We start from the raw sequence: 26,029 nt of genomic DNA, 5'->3' as shown, positions 1-26,029 counted from the left end.
GTTAAAGCGCCCCGCAGCAGGACCCGCCTCCCGGTTTCCTCCCACCGCAGACGGCGCTGCCCGCCCGGAGCCTCCTCCAGCTGCTCAACCCAAAGCTGGATTTTCTGTCTCTTTCGCGTAGATCCAGGAATAAAAGTTCATTTATTTCCGCATGACAATGAATTAAAGCTTCCGTTAAAGAGACGTAATAATGAGCAGGGGCGTAGCACAAAGGGCTGGACTTTAAGGCACCTCAGATGAGCCCAAATTATCTATTATTATTATTATTTTAATTATTTTACTCACAATTATGATTGCATGCTGTTCATTCTAATTATATTTCAATAATTATATCTACATGCAGACTAGTTTCTGTTCTGTATTATCCTGGTTTTTAACCACAAGCAGAACATTTTATACTTTTTGTTCACTCATCTGACGTTTCATTCGGGAAATATAGGTAAAGCTAAGGTATTCAAATACAAGAGTCATGCAAAAAAATTTAAGTTAAAGTGGTGTTGTTTGCATTGCTGTTGAATAGTTTTGTGAGTTTATAATATATATTGTAGGAGATAATTGATGTAATAGTGTTTATGCTGCTCTCTCCTGAAAAAGAGAGGCTGTTCCCATTATCCATCAGGCAGGCTAGGCTAAATACCAGAGTCTTCTCTGTATAATTTAGGGGGCAGTTCAACAGTACCACGAACACCACCTCCAAAATGACCATGCAGTTGAATTAACATAAAAATATTTCAATAGAAACTGACATTATAATCTCCAGTGAGGTTGGGTTCATTCCTGGACTGGACTGGATTAGTTTTAGCAAAGTGTTCTAAATAAACTGCCACCTCAGTGAATTTTTCTAATTGTTTGTGGCTCTGGCGCATCATTTTAGAGACTCATTTTGCACTAAGAAGCATATGTCATCAATTCAAGACTTTTACTTGTGGCTGGTCTTATATAATTATTTTTATTTTATTTTCTCCTATAATTATACAACTCCCAGTGCAAACCTTAGGCCAGAGAGGATGTCAGTTTTTTGTTTGTTTGTTTTTGCAGCTTGTAAGAAGTGGGCGTGATTCAGAAAGAGGTTAATTAACCTCAGCAGTAACAGAAATACCAAACTAACAAGCACAGAGGAAGTGTTAATATTACTGAAACAACTGCTTATTTTGTTGACAGCAGCTGTTATAGACTGAAATGAACCACTGCCTGTATTTATTTTGTAGCTCAGTGTGCCACCCGATTTCAAATTTTGAGGTGGTTTAATTCAGTTTTCATTTCCACAAGTAAACATTTGGATTCGTGGGTGGTTTTGGAAAAACCTTGTAATATAGTTTTTGTATAATATTTAAGACTTTTTGCCCATAAATTTTAGGCTAAAGATTACAGCGCAACAGAGGATAGTCAACAGAAAGGTGACATGCAATTCACACAGCTAGTGACATTGTGTGTGTGTGTGTGTGTGTGTGTGCACCTCTACAGCACATCATACCCAAGCTCATTGGCCATTAAAAGGAATTTGGGCTTATAGAATGGTTCAATTTACAAAAAAACTCACCATTAACAGTTTCCAACCATTTGGAGGAAATGTCACTATAGAAACGAATCCATGTCAACGTTTATAACTTACGCCCTACAGCTGCTGCATGATTATCTCAAAGAAAACTACCCATAAAGAGTCTCTTTATTACTTCTATTCAAATCATCGCAACGCAGCAAAACCTTTTTGACTGAATATTTTTTATGCATGCAGATAAAAGCTTGACTTCCCACATCTCATTACTAAAAAAACGCTTTGGTGTCCAGTATCAAAAATATTTTTCCAAAGTTTGGTAACATTAATCCTGCCGAAGAACTATCTTGTTAATGTACAGTACAGGCCAAAGGTTTGGACACACATTCTCATTCAAATGAATAGGAAAGTGTGTCCAAACTTTTGGCCTGTGCTGTATTACACAAGAAATGAAGCACCATCATTCACATCGTCACAACAGGTAATGTGTTAAAACCCGTGTGTCTGAAAGTGTCATGGAAAAAATAAATAGTGAAATGAACCTTGACACTGTAAATTGATCCTGATAATGTTTTTTTTTCTTGTGTTTCTTTTAACTCTCCAGTAAAGCACAAAATAGTTTTAGCCTGTAGACCTGTACAATAGATTTCTATTTGTAATACCTTTTGCAAGTTTTGTTGGTACTGCGACGTTGTTACTGGGATGAGACATGCTTCGCTTCTAACGTTTTGCTCACGCTCATATACTCAATGTGTGTGGATGAAATATGACCATGACGTTCCCTGCTCACTGCTGTTCAGACCACACTTCAAATGAAATGTTTTGTGCCAAAAAGTGCCCTCTGCCATTTGTAATTGTAATCATTAGCCTGGTTACATAACTGTACCAAGTACTTAGTTTTCCTGTTTTCTTGAAACACTAATGTACAGGACTTCAATTTTTTTTTACGTTTGATTGACACCATCACAGACAGCAACAGAGAAATATGAGAGATGGCACAGTGAAACTAAATGAGCTGCAGGCACAGTATGTGCTGAAATACAAGCAAATGCCAGCATTGATTTTCGTTCCCTCCGCTGAAGATGGTGAGAGCTGACAAAATGAAGTAGAGTAGAACAGATGTGAAACTATAATTTTTCTGTCAAGGTGAAAAGTTGTAGTTAACAGATTTAAAACTGCTACCGCTCTTTTTATTCATCTGGATAATTGGTATGAGAGTTTATTGACCAAAGCCTTTTGGTGCTCAACAGAGAGTAATTTCCAGATGAAAAATTATTACCTTGTGGCTGAACTGCTGGTGTAGCTGTATCAACTTTGGGCTGCTCAACAGGTTTGGGGGGTGGTGATGGCAAAGGTGTAGGCTGTTGTTGTTGCTGTTGCTGTTGTTGTTGTTGTTGTTGTTGTGGTTGCTGCTGCTGCTGCTGCTGCTTCTGCTGTTGTTGCTGCTGAGTGGAGGGGGTTGGGCACGTCTCTCTCACCACTAGTGATGTTGGCTTATCTTTACTGTCCTGAACCAGCCGAGAAGCCTTAGAAATGCATTAGGGCCAAGAGGTAAAGGGAAAAAATGTAAGAAAGTACATCAGAGACAGTCAGGAAGAAGCACATCAGGGACTGTTAGTACTTTTAATGTCAATGACTCAAAAATTGAAAACCGTTGGGAATGGAAAATACAACACCAGTGGGAAAATATTAGACTAGGAATCCCCAACTCAGAGGAGTCCTTCTCAGCATGTATGTCTTGGATCTGAAATTGATACTGTGGGAGTTGTTGGAACTGTAGTTTTTGTTTTGTTGGTTACCACTTTTAAAATACCAAATACACCTAAAAGCATAATGTTAAGTAGGACCATCCCCCATCAGGCTGACAAATGTCCCAAATATTACATGTTTTCAAAGTTGAACTTTACCCTACAGAAGCTCAGTCATTCAAAATTTTCAGTTGTTTAGATCTTGGTGTGTGTAACTACTCACTGCTGGCTGTATTTGGAGGTTGATGGCAGTGAGCTGGACAGGCTGAGCTTTGGCATGGCCAAGAGAAGAGTGGAGGGCATGGGGGGAGATGGTCGAGTGGAAGATGGTGGCCTGCTGGCTGGGTGTTGAGGGCTGGTGTGGAGCAGGTTTGGGCAGCACAGGGACAGGATGCTGTGAAGGCTGGATGGAGGCTGTCTGCAGCAACTGGCCCGCAGTCTTCTGGGAACCCTGACCCTGATGGACCACAAATTGCTGCTGCTGCTGCTGCTTGTGCTGTTGTACCAGAGAGTGCGGCTGAATCTGGGTGTATGCTGGAATGAGAACAATAATTTAAATTATAAAACGTTCATTCATTCATCTTCTACCACTTATTCGTTTACATGATGAGGGGGGAGCTGCAGCCAATCCCTGCTCACATTGGGTGAGGGCGGGGTATACCCTGGACAGGTCGCCAGTCCATCACAGAGACAGACAACTGTTCACACTCACACTCAGACCTACAGGCAATTTAAAGTCACCAGTTAACCCAAACATAGATGTCTTTGGACGGTGGGAGGAAACCCATGCATGCATGGGGAGAACATCCAAACTCTGAACAGAAAGGCCCCAGGACCGAACCCGTGATCTTCTTGTTGTTGGGCAACAGTGCTAACCACTATGCTGCCACGCTGCCATTATGAAACCTCTTTGTTCCAAAATTCAGCTGTGTGCTATTTGCAAGCTATTTTATTTCCAAGTCAGGTTCTACAAAGTAAGCAAATCTCGTTATATCAATGTGACTGCAGTCTCTCTGCTCATCCCTGAACATTTCAAAGACAGAACTACAGACAATTGTGAGTTCCTTTAGTTATTTTATACTGAAAAACTGATGCAGTTTTTTGTCCCATGATGTTCCACTACCTGCATTTCAACCATAACAACCTGAGTGTAAATTATGTACCAGGAAGACATTTTCAGCCCCAAAAAGGACCTTGCTCTTGCATCGCTTCAAGCACTTCCCGTAGCATCGTTAAACGTGTAAAAGCAGCTCTTATGTTTAAGTAGTATGGTGCGTTTATTATACAACACTTTTGCTGAGTGACTTGCTAAAAAACCATGAAAATGATTGATTTCATGTGTATAGCCAACTGTGCCCACAAGACATTGTAGCTCATAAAGAGTGAAAAATGTAGACATCATCATAATTGAGCATGTTTTGCAGCATTCCCTTCACCTGTATGCCCCTTATTGACAGGATGTAACATTAAAAGCTTCTTCAGAGGTGCCGCTGTTGCAGTTTTGGCTTGAACGCTGCTCACAAATTGTTTCAAAACGGCCTGTCACCACCTGTCAGTGCTGTTATGGGTAAAAAGACATCCTGAGCTCATAGTTTGCCTCAAAGCCCAAGGCACAGCACATCAATCTTGTATTGTGAGAGCATGTGTGAGTGGGAGAGCGTTCAGCGGATGTAGCCCGAGGCAAACCAAATATGAGAAATGCCTCAGGAACAGACATGCAGATCCAACTGTCCATGACACTCTTTTGTTGACTTAACGTTGAGTCAGTAGGTCCCAGACTCTCCGATGCCTCCTTTATCTCCCACAACTCTCCCAGGACACAATAGCAACTGATACACTCAGTCTTACTACTGAAACGCAAACAAGAAATGTGTTACCCCTGCAGAGAAGTAGTATACAGGAGATTCTGCTATATGAGCCATGTGAACGGTGGGATTTGTTCGGTGATGTTAATAAACCTCCCCAATATATCCAAGCATGGAAACGTGCCAAGTAGATCAGCATTTGTCTTAAATCCCCATCGTCCTCACCCTCCTCCCTCTCCCCCTGTTCTTTTCATGATGTTTTTTGTGTGGGATAGGCTCCATCTGGTTTCAAAGTTTCCCTGTGAGAGACTAACCACAGTCTGTACCCTGCTGTGGAAAATGTAGATATTTCTATCCCGCGGAGTTTGCATGTCATTAGTCCCTTTAATGCTACAGGATCTGCTGAAAAGTGTTTTCTTTTTCACATGGTGGAACACACCAACAGAAAATTTGGTTAGCTATGGCGACAGAGAAGGTCCTCAGTCAATTTACAACGTTCAGAGCAGGATGGATACGGCCAGCAACATGATAAACAAAGACAGTAGCCATGAAGAAGATAAATCACGCTTGCTTAGAAATATTAACAGACACTTTCTCTCTTTGATGAATTGCACCCATCAGCAGTTGTACCTACTGGTCACAAAAAAAAATTCATTCATTAGTTGCAGAGATGTCTGGATGCCTCCCAAAATACCAGATATCACCATCATGAAGTCAGGGTGCAGGAAATACTGTCACAATTTTCCTTCTGGTCCTGAGTTCATTATTGATTAATGGATAGAAGTGTTTATGCTGAGTATTATGATGTCACAGTGAAGTTTATATAAGTTTATATACTTATATACTTCATTTTAAAATGTGTTGATGTGTCAGTTACAATTTGAACTCTTGAGTTTTAGCTGAAACTGTGTTCATTGAGGTCGCAATGACCTTGACCTTTTTTTTTTACATGGGTGAACATTCACTCAATTTGAAGAAATTCCCTCAAGACATTTTAAAATATTGGAGTCAGAAGTATGGAGCAGAAAGAAAACCATTTTTGACCCATGACTGTCTGGTGCAGCCATAAAAAGCAGGAAGACCAGAGGTTCTGAAATAGACTACTGAACTCACACCTCAAAAGATGAATCTCTAAAACACCAAATCTAACTCCATCCTTTGATTAAATCATTCAATATGACTGAGAGCTCTTGAAAAAGCTTGGAAGAGGACATTGAGTCAGGGGTTTTATGCTAAATAGTAACAATGTGTTTTTCTTCCAATGTGCCAGTAAAATATGAAAAACTATATTTAAAAATGTGTCTAAACAGGCAAAATGCAAAAAATAACCTTTTTCTAACTGCATTACAGACTCCTGCAATCCAATCCAATTTTGCTTAATGAGCACATTTAAAAGAACAACCTAGATTACCAAAGTGCTTTACACAGACATAAAAACAAACAAAATCAACACTAAGTAAACTATAAGAACATGCCAAATAAAAGCAATTAAAAGAGTAAAAAAGCAGTTGAAAGTTCAAAGACAAATCAAATTTCAAGGTAGCTTGAGAACTGCAGAGCCAGTCTGAGCAGAGGAGGGGGGATTCCTGAATCAGTGCACACCGGATACAACCAGCCTTCCCATGTATCCTGACAACTTTCTCAAGGTCTTAATGAGGAACAGAGAGAAGTCTTGGAAGAAGAGGAAGACGGGGGAATTTATGCAACTGCTATTCCCCCTCAAGGTCTAAGGACTGGAATGACTCAGGCCTCTACGCCTACACACAAATACATACACACACAAATTCATACCATCCTCAGTATGTCGATCTGGCGTCCACTTCCTTTATCATGTGCACATAATTAACTCTGAGCATAGTTGGGCAACGTCGTGAGGTTGAGGACAGTATACGTTGCTGATGAGGTTGTAGCGTGAGGGCCTGGAAAATCCCTGAGTTTCCACATTTTGATTGGCTGCCGCTTTGGCTTACTTTCCTGAAACACATTCCAACCTAAAACAACAGAGCGACAGCAGTACTTACACTATCTTTCCTCACTTCACTATAATTCAAAACCAGATACTTTATCAAATACTGAGTAGAACACAAGTTAAATTATGGTAAGAAAATAAGATGGCAGGCCTTTTATACTATAAAGGTAACTGAAGGAGGTCTCAGTCTGTCAAGAGTGAATAAAAAAAAAAAAAAGGAGTTAATAAGTGATGAAGTTAATTAATCAAGCAGTGGTATGGTAATGGTACAGTGTATGCACAACATAGGTATACCCTGACTCTTTCAATTCTTTGTCTAAACTAACAGACCAGATGCTTAAAATAAACAGAGCAGAATAATTTATTTGTACACTAAGAATATTTTATTTGAAGTTTAAACAGTTACTTTAGCAATTTAGTCTTTTGTCTTTCCAGGCTTTTTTGTAATCATATTCACGTGACATTGGCGATTTGTACTCTTGCTAGCAGCTACATGTCACTGTGAAGAGACAGGCATCATGTGCAGACTTGTTTCTTTAATCTATGTTCATGGCACTTTTGGGGGTTCCCTGCTGTGGTTTTTATAATAAGGTTGCTCGTCCCTGCCAACTGGAGCCAATTAAACACTTACTGCAACGAGCCGGCCAGTCTCACATTAGTTTCCAGACCCGTTCCTATTCCAGGAAAGTGACCAACTCTTAATGTTTGTGACATTGACTAAGAGAAGGACTGCTCCAAAACAATCAGTTATTTTTTTGGATTGCTGGATGAAAAATTATGACCAAAAATAGCAAGCATAACAACACCTCCATATTTGCTGTTTTTTTCAGTGAATTGTCAGATGATTTTAACAGATACATCATGCAGCATTTAAATGTTGTAGCTGGTCAAAGTGGAGTGTATTTTAACTTCTTAATCTATTGTTGGGTATTAATCATATGTTTTTCTAGGGTTAGGGTCTTCTGTAACTTTGTAACTCTTTGTAACTGAGCTGTCAAACAAATATAGTGGCATAACAAATATAAACAAAGTATAAAGCGGCTTACAAGGAAGGTACTCAAGAACAAGTACCTAAAATTTTACTTAGTGTATTGTCATAAATAGAAACGATATTTGTGACAACAGAGGACACACTTTCTCATTCAAATGAACAGGAAAGTGTGTTCAAACTTTTGACTGGTAGTATATATAAATATATAATTATGGATGTAATGCATAAACATAAGCCAATTAGGAGATAAATGTAGCATCTTAAAGAGATGCAGACAATATTTTGACTTTTTATGCCAGAAGTGTTGGCTTTGCTCAAAGTTCACAGCAATAAATGCAAATACAGTACCACCAATTTCAGATGGAAGGCAAAGTAATATGGTAAGCTAATGAAGTAACTCAATGTACTTCTTTGCAGTAATTAGCTGTGTTTGAAATGTCACAACTATGAGTAATTCCTTTTTTTTTCAATGTAATTAACTGACTAATAAGTCTTTTATATTGTATGTACACATTAAAGCCAAGTTTATAGACACAGTGTGCATTTACCACACAGCAACCACCGCTCTCTCTGTTTTCCTGTGGCTAAATTACTGGTTTGTCCCTTCAATTAGCTAGAACAGAGCACTAAACGTTAATTACAACTGTATCTGGTGAAACATTAGATTAGCAAGAGACTGTGGCATTATCAATGATTTTAACCCAGAAATCGAAGTGCACAATGACCCAGTCACAGTAAGGATGAAGCTTTTTATCCTAATCTGAACCCTATCAGCGGGCCACGATGCCTCTCCTGTTTCTGATCCACAGTGCACAAACTCCACAACATCTCATCTCATGTGCACACCGGACCCTCATGGCCCGCTGCTATGGCAACTCATGATAATTTTTTCAGACATCATTCAGCCAGACTTTCAGCTTCCATACTCGCTTTCATTTTATGTGAATCCATTACTGCAACAAAGAAGGACATAGTTGTGTGCCAACTCATTCAGATAATCCTCCCCTCCCAGACAAATACTCTAAAATACACACACACGCACATTTAAGTAGGCAGACAACAACAGCATGCATTAAAACTGTGTACAGCAGTGTATATTAGGTTTAAATTAATACAGCTATTTCTCTCAGCTGATGAAGGCCCCACACATTATATGTATATGCAAATTTTACACCAGAAACTATTTTGGAAAACAAAGTCTCTTATCAGGGCCCTCTAGAAGATGTGGTGGATGATAGACTTATCTGGACCTAATCATGGTGTATTGCTGGCGTATTCACAACGATTCATTATCAAAAAGTAAAACAACACAAAAAAAAACAAAAAAAAAAAAAACAGCTGCGGACTTCCATTTATTCATTAAGTGGTTTAAAAATACTCCTTCGTGGTATTGTGTCTTTCATAGCTTTTAGCTCGCAAAGCAGCTGCACTGTCCCACACATATCCCAAGACACCATCTTTGGTTTCAGATCCTTCATTGTGTGAAGAGTCATTGTGATGCAGGCCCTGAAATGTCACACTAACAACTGTAATAAAACTAATAATAATAATAATAATAATAATAATAATAATAAAAAAAGTGTTACATGTAAAAAGCTTTTTCTCATCTAATCCTACTCAACTAAGGAGAGGACTCTTTTCAGTGTCTCCTCTACCATCTCCTAGCCCCTGACACTGCCCCAAGCAAAACCAAAGGGGGGTGCTTACCCACTTTAAGTGCATTTGTTTCATTTTAGCTCACAGTGAGAGACTCTCCTGCTGTTTGCTATCATTTACGGACACGTTTCTCTCCACTGCTCTGCATTATGTTTCACAGTGTGTGTCCTAACCCCTCTCCACATACAGGTACCAAAGTGCAGGAGAGACAAGTTGACAAATAATCACATTAAATGCAGTAAAAACTGTGTTATAATGTTATTATTAATGTATTAATGTTATTATTATAATGTTATAGTGTTATAATCCCTCTAAAACCAAGGATGGACAGACATCAACCACAAACATTTGAAAGTCAGGACAAAATATCAGCTCTTGTTTTTAGAAGGTACGAAGGCAACAGTGCCAGGATGGGCAGAGCACTCACAGATCTTCTGCTATTAGAGCACCCCTAACAAGCAAAGCCATCTTGGCTATGAGAGAAAAAATGCTCCTTCTGGATCTACTAGACAAATAATGGTAGAGCTGTCAAAGAAGTTAACGAAAATGCATCCTGTGATGTTCACAGGTCCAGATTCATGGTTTAGACCAGACATATGCATTCTATTATTTTTCCACTTGAACATTTTATAGTTTATTATTTGAACTTTTCAAAGCATCGGGATTAAAAGGTTCACTTACCTGGGGCAATCAGTGGCTGAGCACTAACAGCCGTAACATTGCGGCTCATATTTATAGCTCGGACTTCTGTGACTGCTGCACCATCTCCCTTCTTCCCTACATCAGATGGACTGTCAGAGGAGTTGCTCTTCCCTCCCGTGGCAGCTTGGGTCCCTGGACTAGGATTCTTGATCAATGAGGTGGGCTGAATGGGCACAGGGTTCTGCTTTAGGCTGAGGGCCTGTAGAGTCTGAGTTTGTGAGGAAGACGCTGTTGCCCCCTGCTGGCCACGAATGGCCAGATTCTGGACCTGATTCTGAAAAGAATAAAGTAATACATTCAGTGGATTTAATGAATTTATCTTATGTTTGTCTGTTGAAAATGCTTTCAATAATTAGTCAATGAAGCCAAATGAGGATAATGCTGTTAATATATATCCAAGTGCAAAACGTATTATTCGTCAGCTAGATGAGTGAAGACTTATATTACGATGAAACACTACCTTGTCTCAAACGTTTAAATTCACATCTACAACTTGGGACTGAGTCCTAGTTGTTCCAGATTAAAGAGTGTGATTAATAGTTTTAGTATTAGTATTAGATTTGCAGTTAAAATAACTCCCAGTGAACCTACCTGTGAAGAGGCCTGTGTGGAGCTCTCTGACTGGACAGCCGCCACTGTGGCTGTTGGTGTGAAGATAAGCTGAGGTGACAGAGGAACGGCCCGGCCAAGACTCCTCGCAACCTGCACCAGGTTGCTCTGCTGGGCCTGGAAAACATTGCACACTGGATGAACATCAAAATGCTTTTTGGATTGGATACTTATAAGCTAATTTATAGCTTTAGGTTGATCTTTATTATAGTTTATACTGAGAGGTCAATGAGGTGGAGAAAAAAAAGCAAAGGAACAAGTATTAGGCAAAGAAAAAGAAGAAAGGGATGAAATAAATACAACATAATGCATCTCTGAAGCATTCCAATGTTGCTTCTGACATTTTGGAAATTCTACTCGGCCATGTACATTATATATATATGGTTTTGAAAATATTCTGATGATACACACATATATAATGCTCAGAACTTCCACACTTTGAACAGCCAGCCAGTGAATTTAGGGGAAAAAAATCTATGAAGAGGACATGAAAATCACCGTGTGTGATCACAGTGATCTGTGCCACAATAATTTAACACCAAAAGACTGCAGCATAAATAAAAGCCATGGCAATGACAAGTTCATTTTTCTACCAGCCAGTAAAATCAAACACATCTGAGGTCTCTGTTTGCTTTGTCATAAGGAAGTGGCAGGAACAGCCTCTTTGCCAGCTGTGCAACTGACGGCAAATTGAAGCCAACACATTACTCACAGCTGCGACAAAGCGGAACAATGAGTTTCTATTCCTTTAGCAACACTCTAAAAACAACTGGATCTTAACTTACAGCCGAAAGAACACCTGTGACCTAAGAGAAATGTTTTCTGAGCATCCATGCATATTTAAAGCATTCCCCTCTGTATTTGTAATGAGCCCTCTGGGGCTGGACAGATTATCCTGACCACATACTCAGCTAAGAAGATGGCAATAAAGCAAACCCATTGCTATGGCAGAATATACATGCATGCATGTCACACACTTGGTTTACAGAGGAAAATATCTAAGCAGGAGTGTACCCTTTTATTCAAGCAGTGTGTGCGTGCTAGTGTTTATGCATATATGCACACTAATGTAAGCGTGCCAGTGGCTATACTCCTTGTCACTGCAGTCTCACCATCTGTGCACGCAGGTACATCTGTGCCTGGCTGGCCGTGAGAGTGGGGCTGGATGGGCTTCCCAGCAGAACAGCCTGCTGAGAAATACTGGTGGGGGTGGAACTAATGCTCTGAGCCCGGCTGATTAGCTGAGCTGCTGCTGGGGAGGTGGTCAGGTTGATCTATGGAGGAGAAGATGGCCTTATTGGGTTACACACCTCTATACCTCCATTGACACCAGAGAAGGATAGAGTCACTGTTACATGTATGAATATCAATGCATCAGTTTCTTTCTTTAAAACAACACAGAAATACATAAACTTCACAATATATTAAACATTTTAGCAATATATTACCAAAAGGCATTTCAATCTTTTATTGTGTAAAAAAAAGGAACAGCATGCAAACTGGAGAGTGATGACACCAGTTTTCCCAAGCTTAAAATGAACTCAGCTCCCCAGTAATCTAATGGGTGAAGATAACTTTAACTTATGAGCCATTTAGAAGACATGCCCAACACTCAAAACTGCATTTACCGTAGCCTGAGTAGATCCTGTTTGCTGAGATGAAGTGCCATTCTGTGAAGAGCTTTGACGCCCAGCTGCAATACTGGCCTGGTACAAAACAAGAATGAGAGGCAGGAAAGATCTACCAATTTCTGAAACAGGTCTTACAGCAGGACAGCATTAACTGCCATGATCATCTCTACACAATGAGAATCATTCTTTCGTGACCGTTTCCTGACCTGCTGTACAGCAGCCAGGCTCTGGAGCTGAGCGGTGCTGAGGCTGTGCTGCTGCTGGAGGGCTGCAGTTTGTAACATCAGATGCTGCTGCTGAGCAGCATACATCTGCTGCAGGTATTGTGCTGCTGTATTAGGTTGTCGGTGTAGAGCCTGCTGGAACACCTGAATATAAATGCAGACATGACAGACAAACAAATACAGCTCAGTAATGCACTCTGCACAGAAACAGAGCTTGCATAAATAATAATTAAAAAAACGGACCAGGGTGTAAAATCAGAAAACCAAAGAGTCATATTCAGATACATGTGCATGCTTAGTGCACTACTGCCAACATTAATATTGTTTCTGTGTTATATAGTGGTTTAATTCGATTACTCAGTTTTATTTTGAGCTGACAGAATTAATCAGCAAAGAAATATGGCATTTAAAAAACAAAACAAAACAAAAAAAAGAGCAAGCTGGTACTTTTTCACATGAAAACTGAAAATGGTTGAGTTGGAAAAAAAAAAAATGTCCCATTGGACTTGAATAAATCACCCTAGAATACATCATGGACATTAGACACTGTCTTCTGATTTTGCACATATTAATGACAGTAGTGGTGCATATTGTATTAATAGTCTGCAAGTAATAACTGTTATTGGTTGCAGGCATAATTTTATAATTTTGTGTCAAAAAATAATCACAAATCATAGTTGAAACAAATTCTATCAGATCAGTATGTGTCATACTGTCATATATGGTAGCTCAGATCATGGAATATACACGTTGTCAGAGAAAGAAGGACACACAATTATTCTGAGATCCTAAAATGCCTACATAAAAGACACACACAACATTGACCTAATTATAAAACTGTTACAAAATTGAACTTCCTTTGGAAATAATTCAATTGTCCATTCACTTACTCATTCAAGTTTCCCTGCCTGGTTTCCAAGTAACCAGAAAGGCTCTTGACCTGTGGTCCATGGTGTCAGTACACCATCTGAACCCACCCCTCTTGGAATGAGGGTTAATGTTATTAAAGATGCAACACATATATGCATTCAGTTCTCACTGACCAGAAATGACCAGCAGTCCGTTAAACTCAGAGCGTGTTTTGGTAACTATAGTGTTTGCCTTTTAACTATCAGCATGTTGAATATAACAAAAGGAGGCTAAATGCAAGAAAAACCCTTCTGTCAAAGCATTAGCACTAAAAGTTGACTGGAGCTTTTTCAAGCAGAGTAAGGCTGTGTAGAGGCTTATCCCAGGGTCAAAAGGTCAAGAGTACTTAAAGGCCTAAAGAACTATGTCCTTAAAATTGGAAAGAGCCAGTGAAATTACTATTTATTTAATTTTACTTCATCTGTACATTGATTAGAAGAAAAATACCTTCTATTTCTTTTGCTTGATGCAAACACGGAATAAACCAAACACTGCTTTACGAATCCACCAGAGGCCTTAACGTGGCCTATTGTACACCAACAGAGGGCAGCAGAACAGAGCGAAGTGCGCTATTAAATTCGCATTTGTATTTGTATGTGTGTGTGTGTGTGTGTGTGTGTGTGTGTGTGTGTGTGGACTGCAAATTGCAAACAATATCACAATTTAATATCAAGCTGTCAACAATTCTTAATAAAGGCCAAGAAACTCACTTGCACTGTTTGCCGGTCAGGAATCCCACTGTAAACAGATATTTGAGGCACTGTCTGCCGTCCTGTTGTAGTCGTACTACTAGAGCCGCTGATAGTGTTATTACTACTGCTGCTGCTACTACCATTACTACTGCTGGTGGGAGTGGTAGAAGTAGTAGCAGTAGTGTTAGAGGTACTACTACTGCTGGCAGCTATGGTGCTAGAGGAGCTTGTAGTGGAGGTGGTGGTCCCGGTGCTGCTGGCCGTGGAGGCAGGGGCCCCTGGCTCACTCTCCATGGTGCCCTCTGCTCTTCTCACCTTTGACCCCCGGCTCTTCTGAATGGCTCTCCTGTGCCTGGAAGAGAGAAAAACAGAGAAAGGGGCAAGCTATTTAACTGTTTTACTCCCAAACCCAAAAAATTGTGTTAGGCTCCACCTCCCTCCCCCCAACAAAAAAAAAAAAACTGAAGTGAAAACTACTCTGCATTGCAGTCACTAAACTACTCAACCTCAAGATGTGACATCACCAAACATAGGCACACATCAAATGTCAATGAGGAAAATAACTACATCTGATTAAAAAAAAAACAAAAACAAAAACATATGATGTTGGCAGTAGAAATTAGTATGTGTGACTAAGTGTTTGACAAAATAATAATTTTCCATCATGCTCTGTCCTGCCAGTGTTTTCTATAACTAAAGACATCATCCAAGGTTTATTTAAACTTGTAAGCACAGCTGTGATAAGACCAAGGAAAATGTTTGGATACATTTGGATATGGAAATAAAATCCATCTGTTGATTTTTATGATTGAACAATTTTGTAGGGTAATCGAATGAGAGAATGATAAAATTCGCAATTCAACATTCACCAATCTTAAGAATTACCTGATTATACTTCAGTTTTGATTTGTTTGTTAGGTTCCAAGACACTAAAAGACCATACTACCATGTTTAAACAGCTTTCTTACACATCATAGACAAGATTAATAAATTTAGTATTTTGATTGAAGTGAGTTTTATTTAATTTAAAATTTGATTCTTGTTTTCAGGATTTTTCCCATTAACAAAAGAAACTGTGAATAAAGTAACAACTGAAGATTCAACTGTAAAGCACACAGTTTTCTGACTTAAATGTTTACGGTGAATCCTGTTCAAGGGTATCCTCAAACACTGTATTACTTTCCATTATTTTTGTCGGACATCAATTTATTAAAAGCATTATTTCAGTTCAAGCCTTGAAACACAGGTGAATATTTACCATTTATCTGCAGTTTTTTCAATACATTGATACATCTGTGACAGCCAAAATTAGAATTTACTTCTGTCGAAACACAATACTAGGAAAACACATCTGCCTTACCACAACAGTCACCTCTCTTCCCTGCATATGCCATCTGACTGCAGGCAACAACAAAACTGTAAAGACTAGAGCAAGGTAAAGAGCTGCAGCACAAACCTCTCGCAGCACCTGAGCGCCAACTGAGAAATTAATGATGACTCTCAATTCTGTATATTTTCACGCCAAGAACATAACAGAAACACTACATCCAAATAAACAAGTCTTTCAGTCCTCCAGGTTTATAGACACAAACTCGGAATCCAAAAGCGAGGCCATGGAGAGTGAAGTTGGTTAGAGAAGCACGCAAAAAAATTAGAACAAGAAGTTTGAGTCTCTAATGAAATGTGGTGTATTTACCAAAAAGTAAGTTAAGCTATCTAACATTTGTGGTCATGATGAATGACATTCAACACACTGGAGCATTTAACGAAACAAAAGATATGTATATTTGGCTAAAGCTAATTGGAATGACAAGCAGAGGGTGTTCGAGAAGATGATGGAAAACTACCCTAAAAAAAAAAAAAAAAAGCCCTGAGCCAAACACATCATCATCTTTAATGAATGCAGGCCCTTATTGCTCAAATTGTTTTGATTACTGTTCTGGCTCCTTTTTTAACAACAACCAGTCTATACAAAAACACAGTGTCAAAACAAAATTATTTACGACCATTTATGACACCATCTCAGATGTCTGTATCCATCATTAAAAAAAACCCCACATGATTTAGGCCTCTTACTAAAGAGCCTTTTTAAAGGGTTGGTCCCCTGGTGCTCTGCTATCCATTAGCAAACGACAAAAGGCTCCAGAGCTCTCCAAGCAGATAAGATGCAGGTTAGCACAATGTGAAGTAAAAGAAAGTGAAGGCAGACAAGCTACGATTAAGTTGTTAAAGGGATATGAAGAAAATTCAGAAGCCTTTGATGAAGCTAAGCTCAGATTGGAAAAAAGTATAAGAAGAAGCAGCAGCAAAAATGATGGAGGGAGTGGGCTTGATGTCTGTGTTTGAAAAGGGGGATTCAAGCTTCATGACAGCTGATTTAACAGGGCTGAAAAGAAAAGGCCCAAACAGGGAGCATGGAATTTCTAGTCTTGAGGTTAGAGGTGTACACATTAAGTGATTGTGGGGGGGGCAGCTGCAGGGTGCATGTGTGGAGCTGAGGTTGGGTGAGCATGCTAAGGATTTAAAATGGGCAGAAGTAAGGCAAGGGTGTAATGGAAGTAATTAAATAAGGAGCAATGCTGCTGCCATCCCGCAAATTGTGAGCTATTTCCTCCTCCTCCTCATTATTCTTTTGAGTGGATTAGGGGCCAAAGCTCTGCTCTATAGCCTACTTGCTCTAAAAAGCAGAATTGGAAACAAAATAATCTTACTAAACCATATGCTATTCCTTAAAGTGGCAAAAGCCATAAATTGTTCTTGAGTAAATAAATGATTCACTGAATGAGAAAAAGATGGGATTTGGGTTTGCAGAACTGCATATGCTATAAAACTTAACAGCAGAAACCACCCCTGTTAGACATTAAGCATCAATATATCAATATCAGAATTTTAAACAAACACATCTAAATGAGAATCCCACCTCAGGCAAAGAAAAAAAATGTAGGGCAAAAAAATCCCAAACTGAAAAATGATAAAGATTGTCAAAATGTCATTTGTCAATTGTCAGAATGTACTTTCTAAATAAGTCATACAAATAAAAGTAAAACAGAGGACTATGATTTCATTTAAAATTTCATAAATGCAGTACTCGTGTCCCAGAAAAAGCTGAAATCCAGTCAAGCTGAGTGGGTTCACGGTTGTAAACAAAGCACCACTGCTGCCAAAGCCTGCCTGCCTTTATGCAGTCATTAGCCTACATCCCAGAGTCTGCATCCCATTGCCTCCTTGTGTGAGACAGCATGGAATCCCCTCTGGTAATGATGCCTTCAGCTCCTGTCTCTCTGAGAGGAGTCACCCATCCATCAGTAAAGGGGTTACGATGGAGAGCCCCCCCAAACACATGCACACACGCACACACCAACACAAAGTCCTTCACCTCACATCCACATCGACAACTACAATTAGACATTCAGTTGATTTCAGAAAAAAACTGATACCCATGACAACCATGTGTTTGTCAGCCCATCAGATGAGCACAGGAACCCTGCAATGTATTGCAAAGTAACAATCAACACCATAACAACACAATTTTCAACTCTTTGACCCCTTCTGAAGTGGAGACACTGATCTACTCGTACAAGCATTACAAGACTGGAAGAACCGACTGGCAGATTTGTCTTTGAGTTTTATGCATAGCCTACAGGAAGATGAGAGCTGTTAAGAGTCTGTCAGACAGACTGGCTGTCTCTTCAGGGCTTAAGTCACAGTTAGGAAGTGCAGGCGCCTCCATCAGTTTCCATCCTTAAGTCCACATATAGGAGAACTCCGATGACCCCCATAAAAAAAACAAAACAAAACAAAACAAAACATGAGAATACATTTGTAAGCTGCAAAAAAAAAAAAAAAAAAAAAAATCGATTGACGTGTGTGATAATAGCTTTAATAGCCAGGAGAGCCGCAGAAAAATGCATGCCTGTGTGTATGTGGATGCTACATTGCTGCTGAAACAAAGCCCCCCAACCCTAGTTTTCCTACCTCCTCCGACCCCCCCAACGCGATGCAGGGGTATGATGCCCCATCCCCCGGGAGCGTGCTTGTCCTCCTGCAGGATATTGGTCTTCTTTGTCTGCCTAACTGAGTGGCTGGCTGGTTGGCTGACTGAGTGAATGACTGAGTGTGTGCAACTGCGTTTCTGTGCTGTATCTAAACCCCCAGCCCCTCTTGTCTACCCCCAACACACAGCAAGCTCGTCGTCCCAGCATCAACATCCCTCTCCACCAACCAGGCCGCGGCCTGCCTCCTGATTATGTGGTATCCTAGCGACAGCCAACGGGGTGCCTATGGATTCCCTGTGCAGTGCAGCATGCTGATTGGACAACAAGATCCTCTCTAATGAAGATGATGGTAATGATTTTACTCCGTCTCTCCCCTCCCCCTCTGCTGCTGCCTGAATACTGATTTTTTTTTTTTATTATTATTATTTTGAAGGATACATTGACCCTCTAACATAAAGTAGGCCGTTACTGTCACCTCAATTAATTTTTGAAAAGCTACAATTCCAAGGTAATGAGATATTTAATTAAAATGACAGGGCAAAGACGGCCTTGATTTTGCTTAGTCTTGGTCTGAACAACTGAAAACTCAAGGTGTCATTTTCGTTTAAGTACCTTAAATTTGAAGACTGCAGGTTTCAACCCATCTAAAAACAACCTACAAACTCTACAAACCTCCATTTCCACAGCTGAGCACACCAACTTTATAAAGTATTGGTCTGCTAAGGACAAGAGCAGTGACTTTTGGCCAGACTGAATATCCAAACCATTATCTCACTAGCAGGCCTGTAATCAGCCTCAATTTTGTAACATAACTGACTCTAAGGCTAGAGAGCAAAAGAAAAGAAAAAGGAAATTGTTATCCCCCAAGATGGCCATTACCAAGTAACTGCCTGTCATGATGTAATGGTAGACTAAATCTTCAACAAAATTTAACCTTAAGCTGCTACAACTGCACCATTAAAGCTCTAATTATATAAATCTAAGCCTATTAGTGCGATAGCAGCCAAATCACAGCAGGAAAGCAAGAAACCACCTTCTTATAGCAGATATGGAAATGAAATAAAAAACAAAAGTAGGAGATTGCACAACCTTTTCTAAAAGTGAAATAGGATAGCTTTACAGTTGTATTCAAACCTTAATGATGACAGAACTCATTTATGTGGAATAGGGTAGATAAAACCAGAGGATAATAGCATACTTATGGTATGGTCCACCACATTTACACACCATCCAACTGTCTGGCCATATGAAATGTAGCCATTTGAGTAATTTGCTGGTGCAATGCGGTATTGATTGGGGCCAACCATGCGCGAACCTCATTGATTATTATCTTCTCATTAGCATATAGATTAGCTGGCGGTGCAGCCAGACACACAAGCCTTGAGTCTCACACTTGGCTAACAGCACCATGGAGAAAACCGGGTGGGGGGGGGTCAAAATAAGATGGTAAAAGGATGCTGTGACTCAGCTTGACATGAGGTGCTTGATGATGGACCTGACAGCTCAGGACCCCAAACTGCTTGAAGAATATTTGCTGCGAAATGAGGTGCAAGTGGTTGTGGCTAAATAAATCCCCTTCTCCCAGCAAGGGGCTTTAAAACAAACCCTACCCCCTTTTTTTTTTCCAAAGGGCATTCAGCTCATTATCAATTTTAAGTACACTGATGCATAACGAGCTCTACTGGGGAGCCGAATCAAAATAAATAATCTAGGAACCATATGAGGCTGCCTATTAGATTTGTACATCAAAGACTTTTTCAGCACATGCACTAAAAGCTTGACTTGAAAATATAACTTCATATTTATTATGATAAATAATGAATATAAAGTTGAAATATTTTCAAGTAATATGAGAAAGTCTGAAAACAAAACAATGCATCTCTGGCAGAAGATATACTAGAGAACAAATTGTAGACGCTTGTTATTTTAGCACTTAAGGGACCAAATATATTTATTAGCTAGGGCTGTCTGTGTCTTAGCCTGTTCGCAATTATTTTTTTGGCAGGAAGTGACTATTTATATCCCATCTGCCTGCCAGACTCATCAATTTTCATGGACAGAGTGTTCAACAACTGTTTTGATTGATGGATAGTAATTTGTATTGGTAAATATGATAAAAAGTCAGTGCTTTTTTCTGTTTTATATGATTAAATAGATATTACTATATAACCTTTAAAATTGTGATGGGACTTTTTGTTTTATAAAAGTTTATTGATTGTTTATTAGTAATTTAAGTGCATATGTTCAACTACGCTTATTATGTTCAACTAGTCTGAATTAGGGATCAAGATGAAGTCAAAAAAATTTTATTAAATGGTCAGAACAGAGTGTGTAGACAACAAGACAGCAATTTAGTTAGTGACTCCCACACAAATAGTAATAGCAAAGGAGAAGACTACAGTTTCTAAAGAGTAAGATAGATGCCATAAACCAGACAGCACTACATATGGCTTTCTTTCTCCTAATTTCTCATGGATGAGCTGGTCTTACTAGTGACTCTAAATGTAAAAGTCAGCTTCCACATCCTGTGCTGTACAAAGGGGCACTTCCTCTGTGACGCTGGGGTCACCCCCTGAGGCTGATGATGGTCGATGGATCTTGTCCAAACAGAGCAAGCAGGGCAGTATCTTTGTTAGACACGGTAATACAGAGATACCCTCTGATCCTGAGGCAAGATTGGTCGGCTCGTTGTAATTGAGCCGTCAGGCCCACATGGACCTTGCCTTCCACAGCTGAGTAGACCAACACAAAGAGACTCTGGCTGCTTTCCAGGTTAGGTCAGCTGAGCATGTTCGTACCATTCCTGCACATGTAGTCTCATGCGGTGAAAATACAAAACACTTTAACTTGACTCTCCCAGGAGACCTGTGGTCTTTTTCTTTTTAGCTTCATTTAGCAATGCCCAAACTATCTAGGTGCAAACTGTTCCATGGATTCCAAAAATTGCTTGGACAGTTAACAAGTCTCAAAATAAACATGGGAAATTATGATGGAAAAGCACAGACACAGATTGAGCAGGGCAGCAGACTGACACATAAAATGAAAGATTCTACTTCTGATCTATAAATACCACAGTTAAATTGTTCTGGTAAAACTTGCAGATTAGCAGCACAGTTAAATCCTGACTGTTCCATCAAAGCAGTCTCTGAGGCATCACTCTCAGACGTCAATCGCATCAAGAGGGTCAAAGAAATAGGTCAGGTATGAGATGAGCGGCAGCACAAAGAAATGTCGTGCTTCACAGCTTTAATCAGAAACAAGCACTTTTAATTTATATCAGTTCCAACATTGGGCTGACAAGGCATCAAAATAAGCTTCTGGGTCCCAGACTTAACTATCAAAACAGATTGGGGAGTGTACTATAAGTAATTATACACATTCCACATTAATGAGCAGCCATACTTATGGCCATATTTACTGTACTGTCATGATATAATGAATCTGCTTCCAAGACTATTTCATGCATGGAATTGAGCCCTATTTACCTAAGCATGTGACACATTTGTTAGAGAAAAATATTTTCAAACAGCTCTTTTCTTGTATTTTCTTAGCAGGTGTATCTTCGACAAGCTTCTATATATCATGCTGACTGTCAGTGGGTTACAACAAAGGCTGTATGCAGTAAAGAGCAATTCTGCTCACTTCAATAATTGCCATGTTTTTAATCAGTGCACAGCTAGATGTTGACTTCACATATCCAGGGCCTGGATTTTAACTTTTATAATTAAAGACTATGAAGACTAAAGACTATAAAGAGACAAACACAACTTTACACTGATGGTTGCTGCCCCTGATGAATTGTCACTGCATCATCAAGCGTAATTTTCAACCTGTCTTTTATTACTACTACTACTACCCCAAAGAAAAATCAACCTAACTATTTCTGCTTAGTGAATTCTTCAAGCAGCTTTGACACTGATCATAATTAACTAGAAATGATAAAAACAGGATGCCAGTAAATATAAAGGAGGTATAGATGATAGAAAGCTGGTGCTGTCTAACATGTGAATGATTGTGTCCAGAGAAAATTCAATAAGAAATTATGTACGCCCTTCAGTCTTTCATGGCATAAATGAATCAGCCTTTTCATGACATTCAGATAAAAGGCACCACAAATAAACAGAATAATAACTTTCAGCATTGGACCAGCTGTCCATGTGATCTCTGGTTTAAAAGGAGTTGCTGTAGTCTATCATAACAAGTTGACGTTCTTTTAAGATGATAAAAAAAAACAACAAAAAAAACCCTGAAATAATTTCAGCAACCTTGAGAAAAATCTTTGAACTTCACTTGGCTTCTACATATTTCTTATTGATGAAATAAAAAGATTACTGGAATTGAAATGACCTTCTTGAGTGCATATAATTCAAGAGAAGGTGTGAAGTATAGATAATAAAAAGAGTCTGTGAACTAGAGATTGTGCCACAACAGCCATCAACATGCTGATATTAGGGCAATATAAAGTTATTACAAGGGTGCTGCACACTCACGGGTTATACCAAAGATGTCTGTGATAAATACATTTTCCAAAGTAGGGTTTCCTTCAGAAAAGTTATTTGTTCCAGATACTGGACTAGTTGATGAACTTCCTGCTGCAGTAGGTGTTTTCAGAGCATATTTTGCCATGAGAACATACAGACTCAGAGGGTGAAAACAACACCAGCTCAGCTACCAGCTGACAGGCTCTTGTGACTGGTAACAATTAGCTGTACCAACAAATCAAACAAATCAAACTTGATGAATTGTAATATTGTGCAAAAGACCTTTGTCCACAAATAATTCTGCGCTATAGTTTGCCGTATGTTTCAGCAGTTTCATACATACATAGAAATTACATAATTTTGCATCCTCTTATAATCTAACTGTTGCAAAATAAAAAAAAATAATAATAACCTGACAATGACTTACAAATTAAGGCTATTTCAAAGTAAGTTAACCACTTCCTTGAAAGATAATAAACATCAAATTACAAGGACAACCTTGTCTTCCAATGGAGTAACAAATTCATTGGCTCATAGCTGTAATTTAAATCAAGACCCCCCCCCCCCCCCCCCCCCAAAAGTTTTTGTCATATACGACAGAAAAATAGCAAATCCTTTCATTTGAGAGGCAGGAACCAGCAAAGTGTATGCACGTTTTCTCATGACAAATACAACTAAAATAATCTACTGCACAGTAATTGCCAACAGCTTCAGGCTGTGTCATAACACACACACACTGAAGGGAAGTGTGTGTGGCAGACAGTGGTGGTATTTTTGTTATTTTGCCCACAGTGGGGTCACTGGGCGGCCAAGACTGAACTATTCCAGCTCAACAAATCCATTAGGACCGTTCACCGTTGTGACCCACCCACCACAAAGTCTCCACATCTGGGCCAAAGGTCATGACCTAAGCAACTTTTTTTTTTTTCTTTAAAGCTAACTTTAGCTTAAGAGTATAAGAATAAGAGATGATCTGTGATCGGAGCGATTCTTCTGAACGTCATCCTCATGCGTTTATTTTTCATTCATAGCCGTTTCCTCCAATAATAGTTGGTAGTGAATGCCATTACAGCAGGAAGCTAACGCTGTTAGCCCTCACTTGGACGTGCATTTGTCGCCATGTCGCGATGTGTTTCTACGTTTGTACATATTTTGGCGAAATTGAAGACGTGCACAGCAAACTTCGCAGTCAAACCAAACGTCAGCGTTAGCAGGCGAGCTAAAAGCAAAAAGCTGCTCCTGCTGTTTTTCTGGAGGGGAGGGGGGGGGGGTTTAAACGTTAGCTCGTGCAGCCGTTTATGCTCGCGAGCTCCGACTCACGCGCTATGACCCCGGTGCCGAACGGAGCCGAGAAGTGGACCGGACCGTCGCCTTACCGGAGTCGTGAGTGTGGTAGCCCGGGTCTTCTTCTTGGCCGTCTCTGCGTGATTTCCTACTCCATTTCTGGAAGGAGGCTCGCGGCTGAGCCCGAGCAGCGGAGAGCTGTGGAGGGGCGGGGCCATTCCAACTCTTTTCGTTCGCGTTCCAAAGCGGCGACGTCACTCAACTCGGACCAATGAACGGCGGGCGTTTGTGTTTTGGTCCCCGCCCCCGTCGTCTCCCTGTCAGTCAAGTGTGCCCCACCATCCCCCCACGAGACTGTCAGTTGGCCGTGGCTGTCCTCGTCTCCATGGCAACGGTGGGGGATTTAACCCTTTCTGCCGATGGTGAGTTTTTTTTTTTTTTTTGTTTATTTGTTTTTTAAACCGAGTATAAAGTTGTATAAAAAATGTAAGTTTAAATTTGGAGTAGAAAAAAAAAACGAACTATCTACCTTTATTCAAATGCTGTACCAAAGAGGATTGGAGAAAGGTGAATACTTTGGTTGTGCTGAGGTGCGATGTTACTCATACATTAAGCTGCAGCTTTACTGTACTTTACGTCAGTATATCCATTTTACGACACTTCATACATGTGATTTAAAAAAATATATAAGTTTCCCAATCATGCTTTTTTGTTGTTGTTTGTTTGTTGGTTTGTATGTTTTTCATATTATAAAGTGAAACTGTTTTCCCTGGCAGTTATAATGACATATTGATCTAAATCTGAATAAGAATACTTTTATTTACTATATAATTATTTTATTAATCTCCTGGCATATTCGGTTTATTACAGCTACTCCACAATAGAAACATAAATATTACTAGAATTATGTATATACTTTAGAGTTGTAATATAGATATAAAAATGCAAAGTCCAAATTAAAAGATAAAAACAGTGTCAATAGGCTGTGAGTAAATAAAGATTAAGAGGGAATATCAAAATATAAACAGTGCAATATATACAGATGAAAATGAACAAATTCAGTAACTGAGGTACTATAATAAAAGAAATTAACCAACCTATTCACTCCAACCTCTTGTGACTCCATTAAACATAATATGACTTTCTCCTTTTCACATTTCAGGTGCCCATGAATCCCCCTTTGTGGAGACAACTCCAACAACTGAAAACTGATTTGTGAACCAAAACCTGTTTTCTTTCCTCACTTAATCTGGTATATGTGTTATTGTATGGTCATCCATATTTTATATTTAATTTTTTATTTAAAATATATTAAATTACATCTATTTTACATATTCATCTGAGAATTCAATACAGTAGAGTAGTTGTCTGATTCGGATCTAGCTTGATTGTGTTGACTTTTCATTCAGAATCAGAATCAGAAATACTTCAATGATCCCAGAGGGGAAATTAGTTACAAATTAGTTACATTACAGATGCTCCCATTCAATCACGACTGAATGTGATCATTAAACGAATATATTTAGTTGCGGAAAAGATTTGATTTCATTTTGACAGAAAAAAAAAACAAACACTGCCAAACTAATACACAACCATTTTTTCCATTCCATTTTTTCCACAACCATTTTTTCTTGTGCTGTGAAAAATGTTAACAAAAAGATTCTTCCGTCAAATTTACCAAGATGCTGCAACGGTGCTTTTCTGTATTAAACCCTTCTGTTTTCATCACTGAAAATCCATCTCTGCATTTTTGTAGTTATGTTCCTGTTTCACCAGTATTTTTTCTATGCCTTGCACGTCCATCAATATTATCTTAAATTGTGCAAGACAATGTTGTT

The 26,029-nt window shown here is 39.3% G+C and overlaps 1 protein-coding gene across 2 annotated transcripts in view; it reads right to left on the bottom strand.

Annotated features, from left to right (window-relative positions):
- The window catches only part of phc2b (polyhomeotic homolog 2b (Drosophila)), a 30,811-nt gene extending 6,405 nt beyond the window's left edge, over nucleotides 1-24,406 (bottom strand). For both annotated transcript variants that reach the window (XM_029503196.1, XM_029503197.1), the window contains exons 1-9: nucleotides 24,284-24,406; nucleotides 14,450-14,783; nucleotides 12,813-12,974; nucleotides 12,604-12,681; nucleotides 12,088-12,249; nucleotides 10,958-11,092; nucleotides 10,346-10,640; nucleotides 3,467-3,777; nucleotides 2,775-3,021 (exon numbers count right to left, since the gene is read on the bottom strand). In XM_029503196.1, the coding sequence (XP_029359056.1) occupies nucleotides 2,775-3,021; nucleotides 3,467-3,777; nucleotides 10,346-10,640; nucleotides 10,958-11,092; nucleotides 12,088-12,249; nucleotides 12,604-12,681; nucleotides 12,813-12,974; nucleotides 14,450-14,725 (1,666 nt within the window). In that variant the 5' untranslated portion in view covers nucleotides 14,726-14,783; nucleotides 24,284-24,406. The remainder of the gene's footprint in view (nucleotides 1-2,774; nucleotides 3,022-3,466; nucleotides 3,778-10,345; nucleotides 10,641-10,957; nucleotides 11,093-12,087; nucleotides 12,250-12,603; nucleotides 12,682-12,812; nucleotides 12,975-14,449; nucleotides 14,784-24,283) is intronic.
- Between the last annotated feature and the right edge of the window lie 1,623 nt (nucleotides 24,407-26,029).

The sequence above is a fragment of the Echeneis naucrates genome, chromosome 5 (assembly GCF_900963305.1).
Source record: "Echeneis naucrates chromosome 5, fEcheNa1.1, whole genome shotgun sequence".
Taxonomy (NCBI): domain Eukaryota; kingdom Metazoa; phylum Chordata; class Actinopteri; order Carangiformes; family Echeneidae; genus Echeneis; species Echeneis naucrates.
The sequence above is the reverse complement of the archived record's forward strand: the minus strand, read 5'-3'. Positions and strand labels throughout refer to the sequence as shown.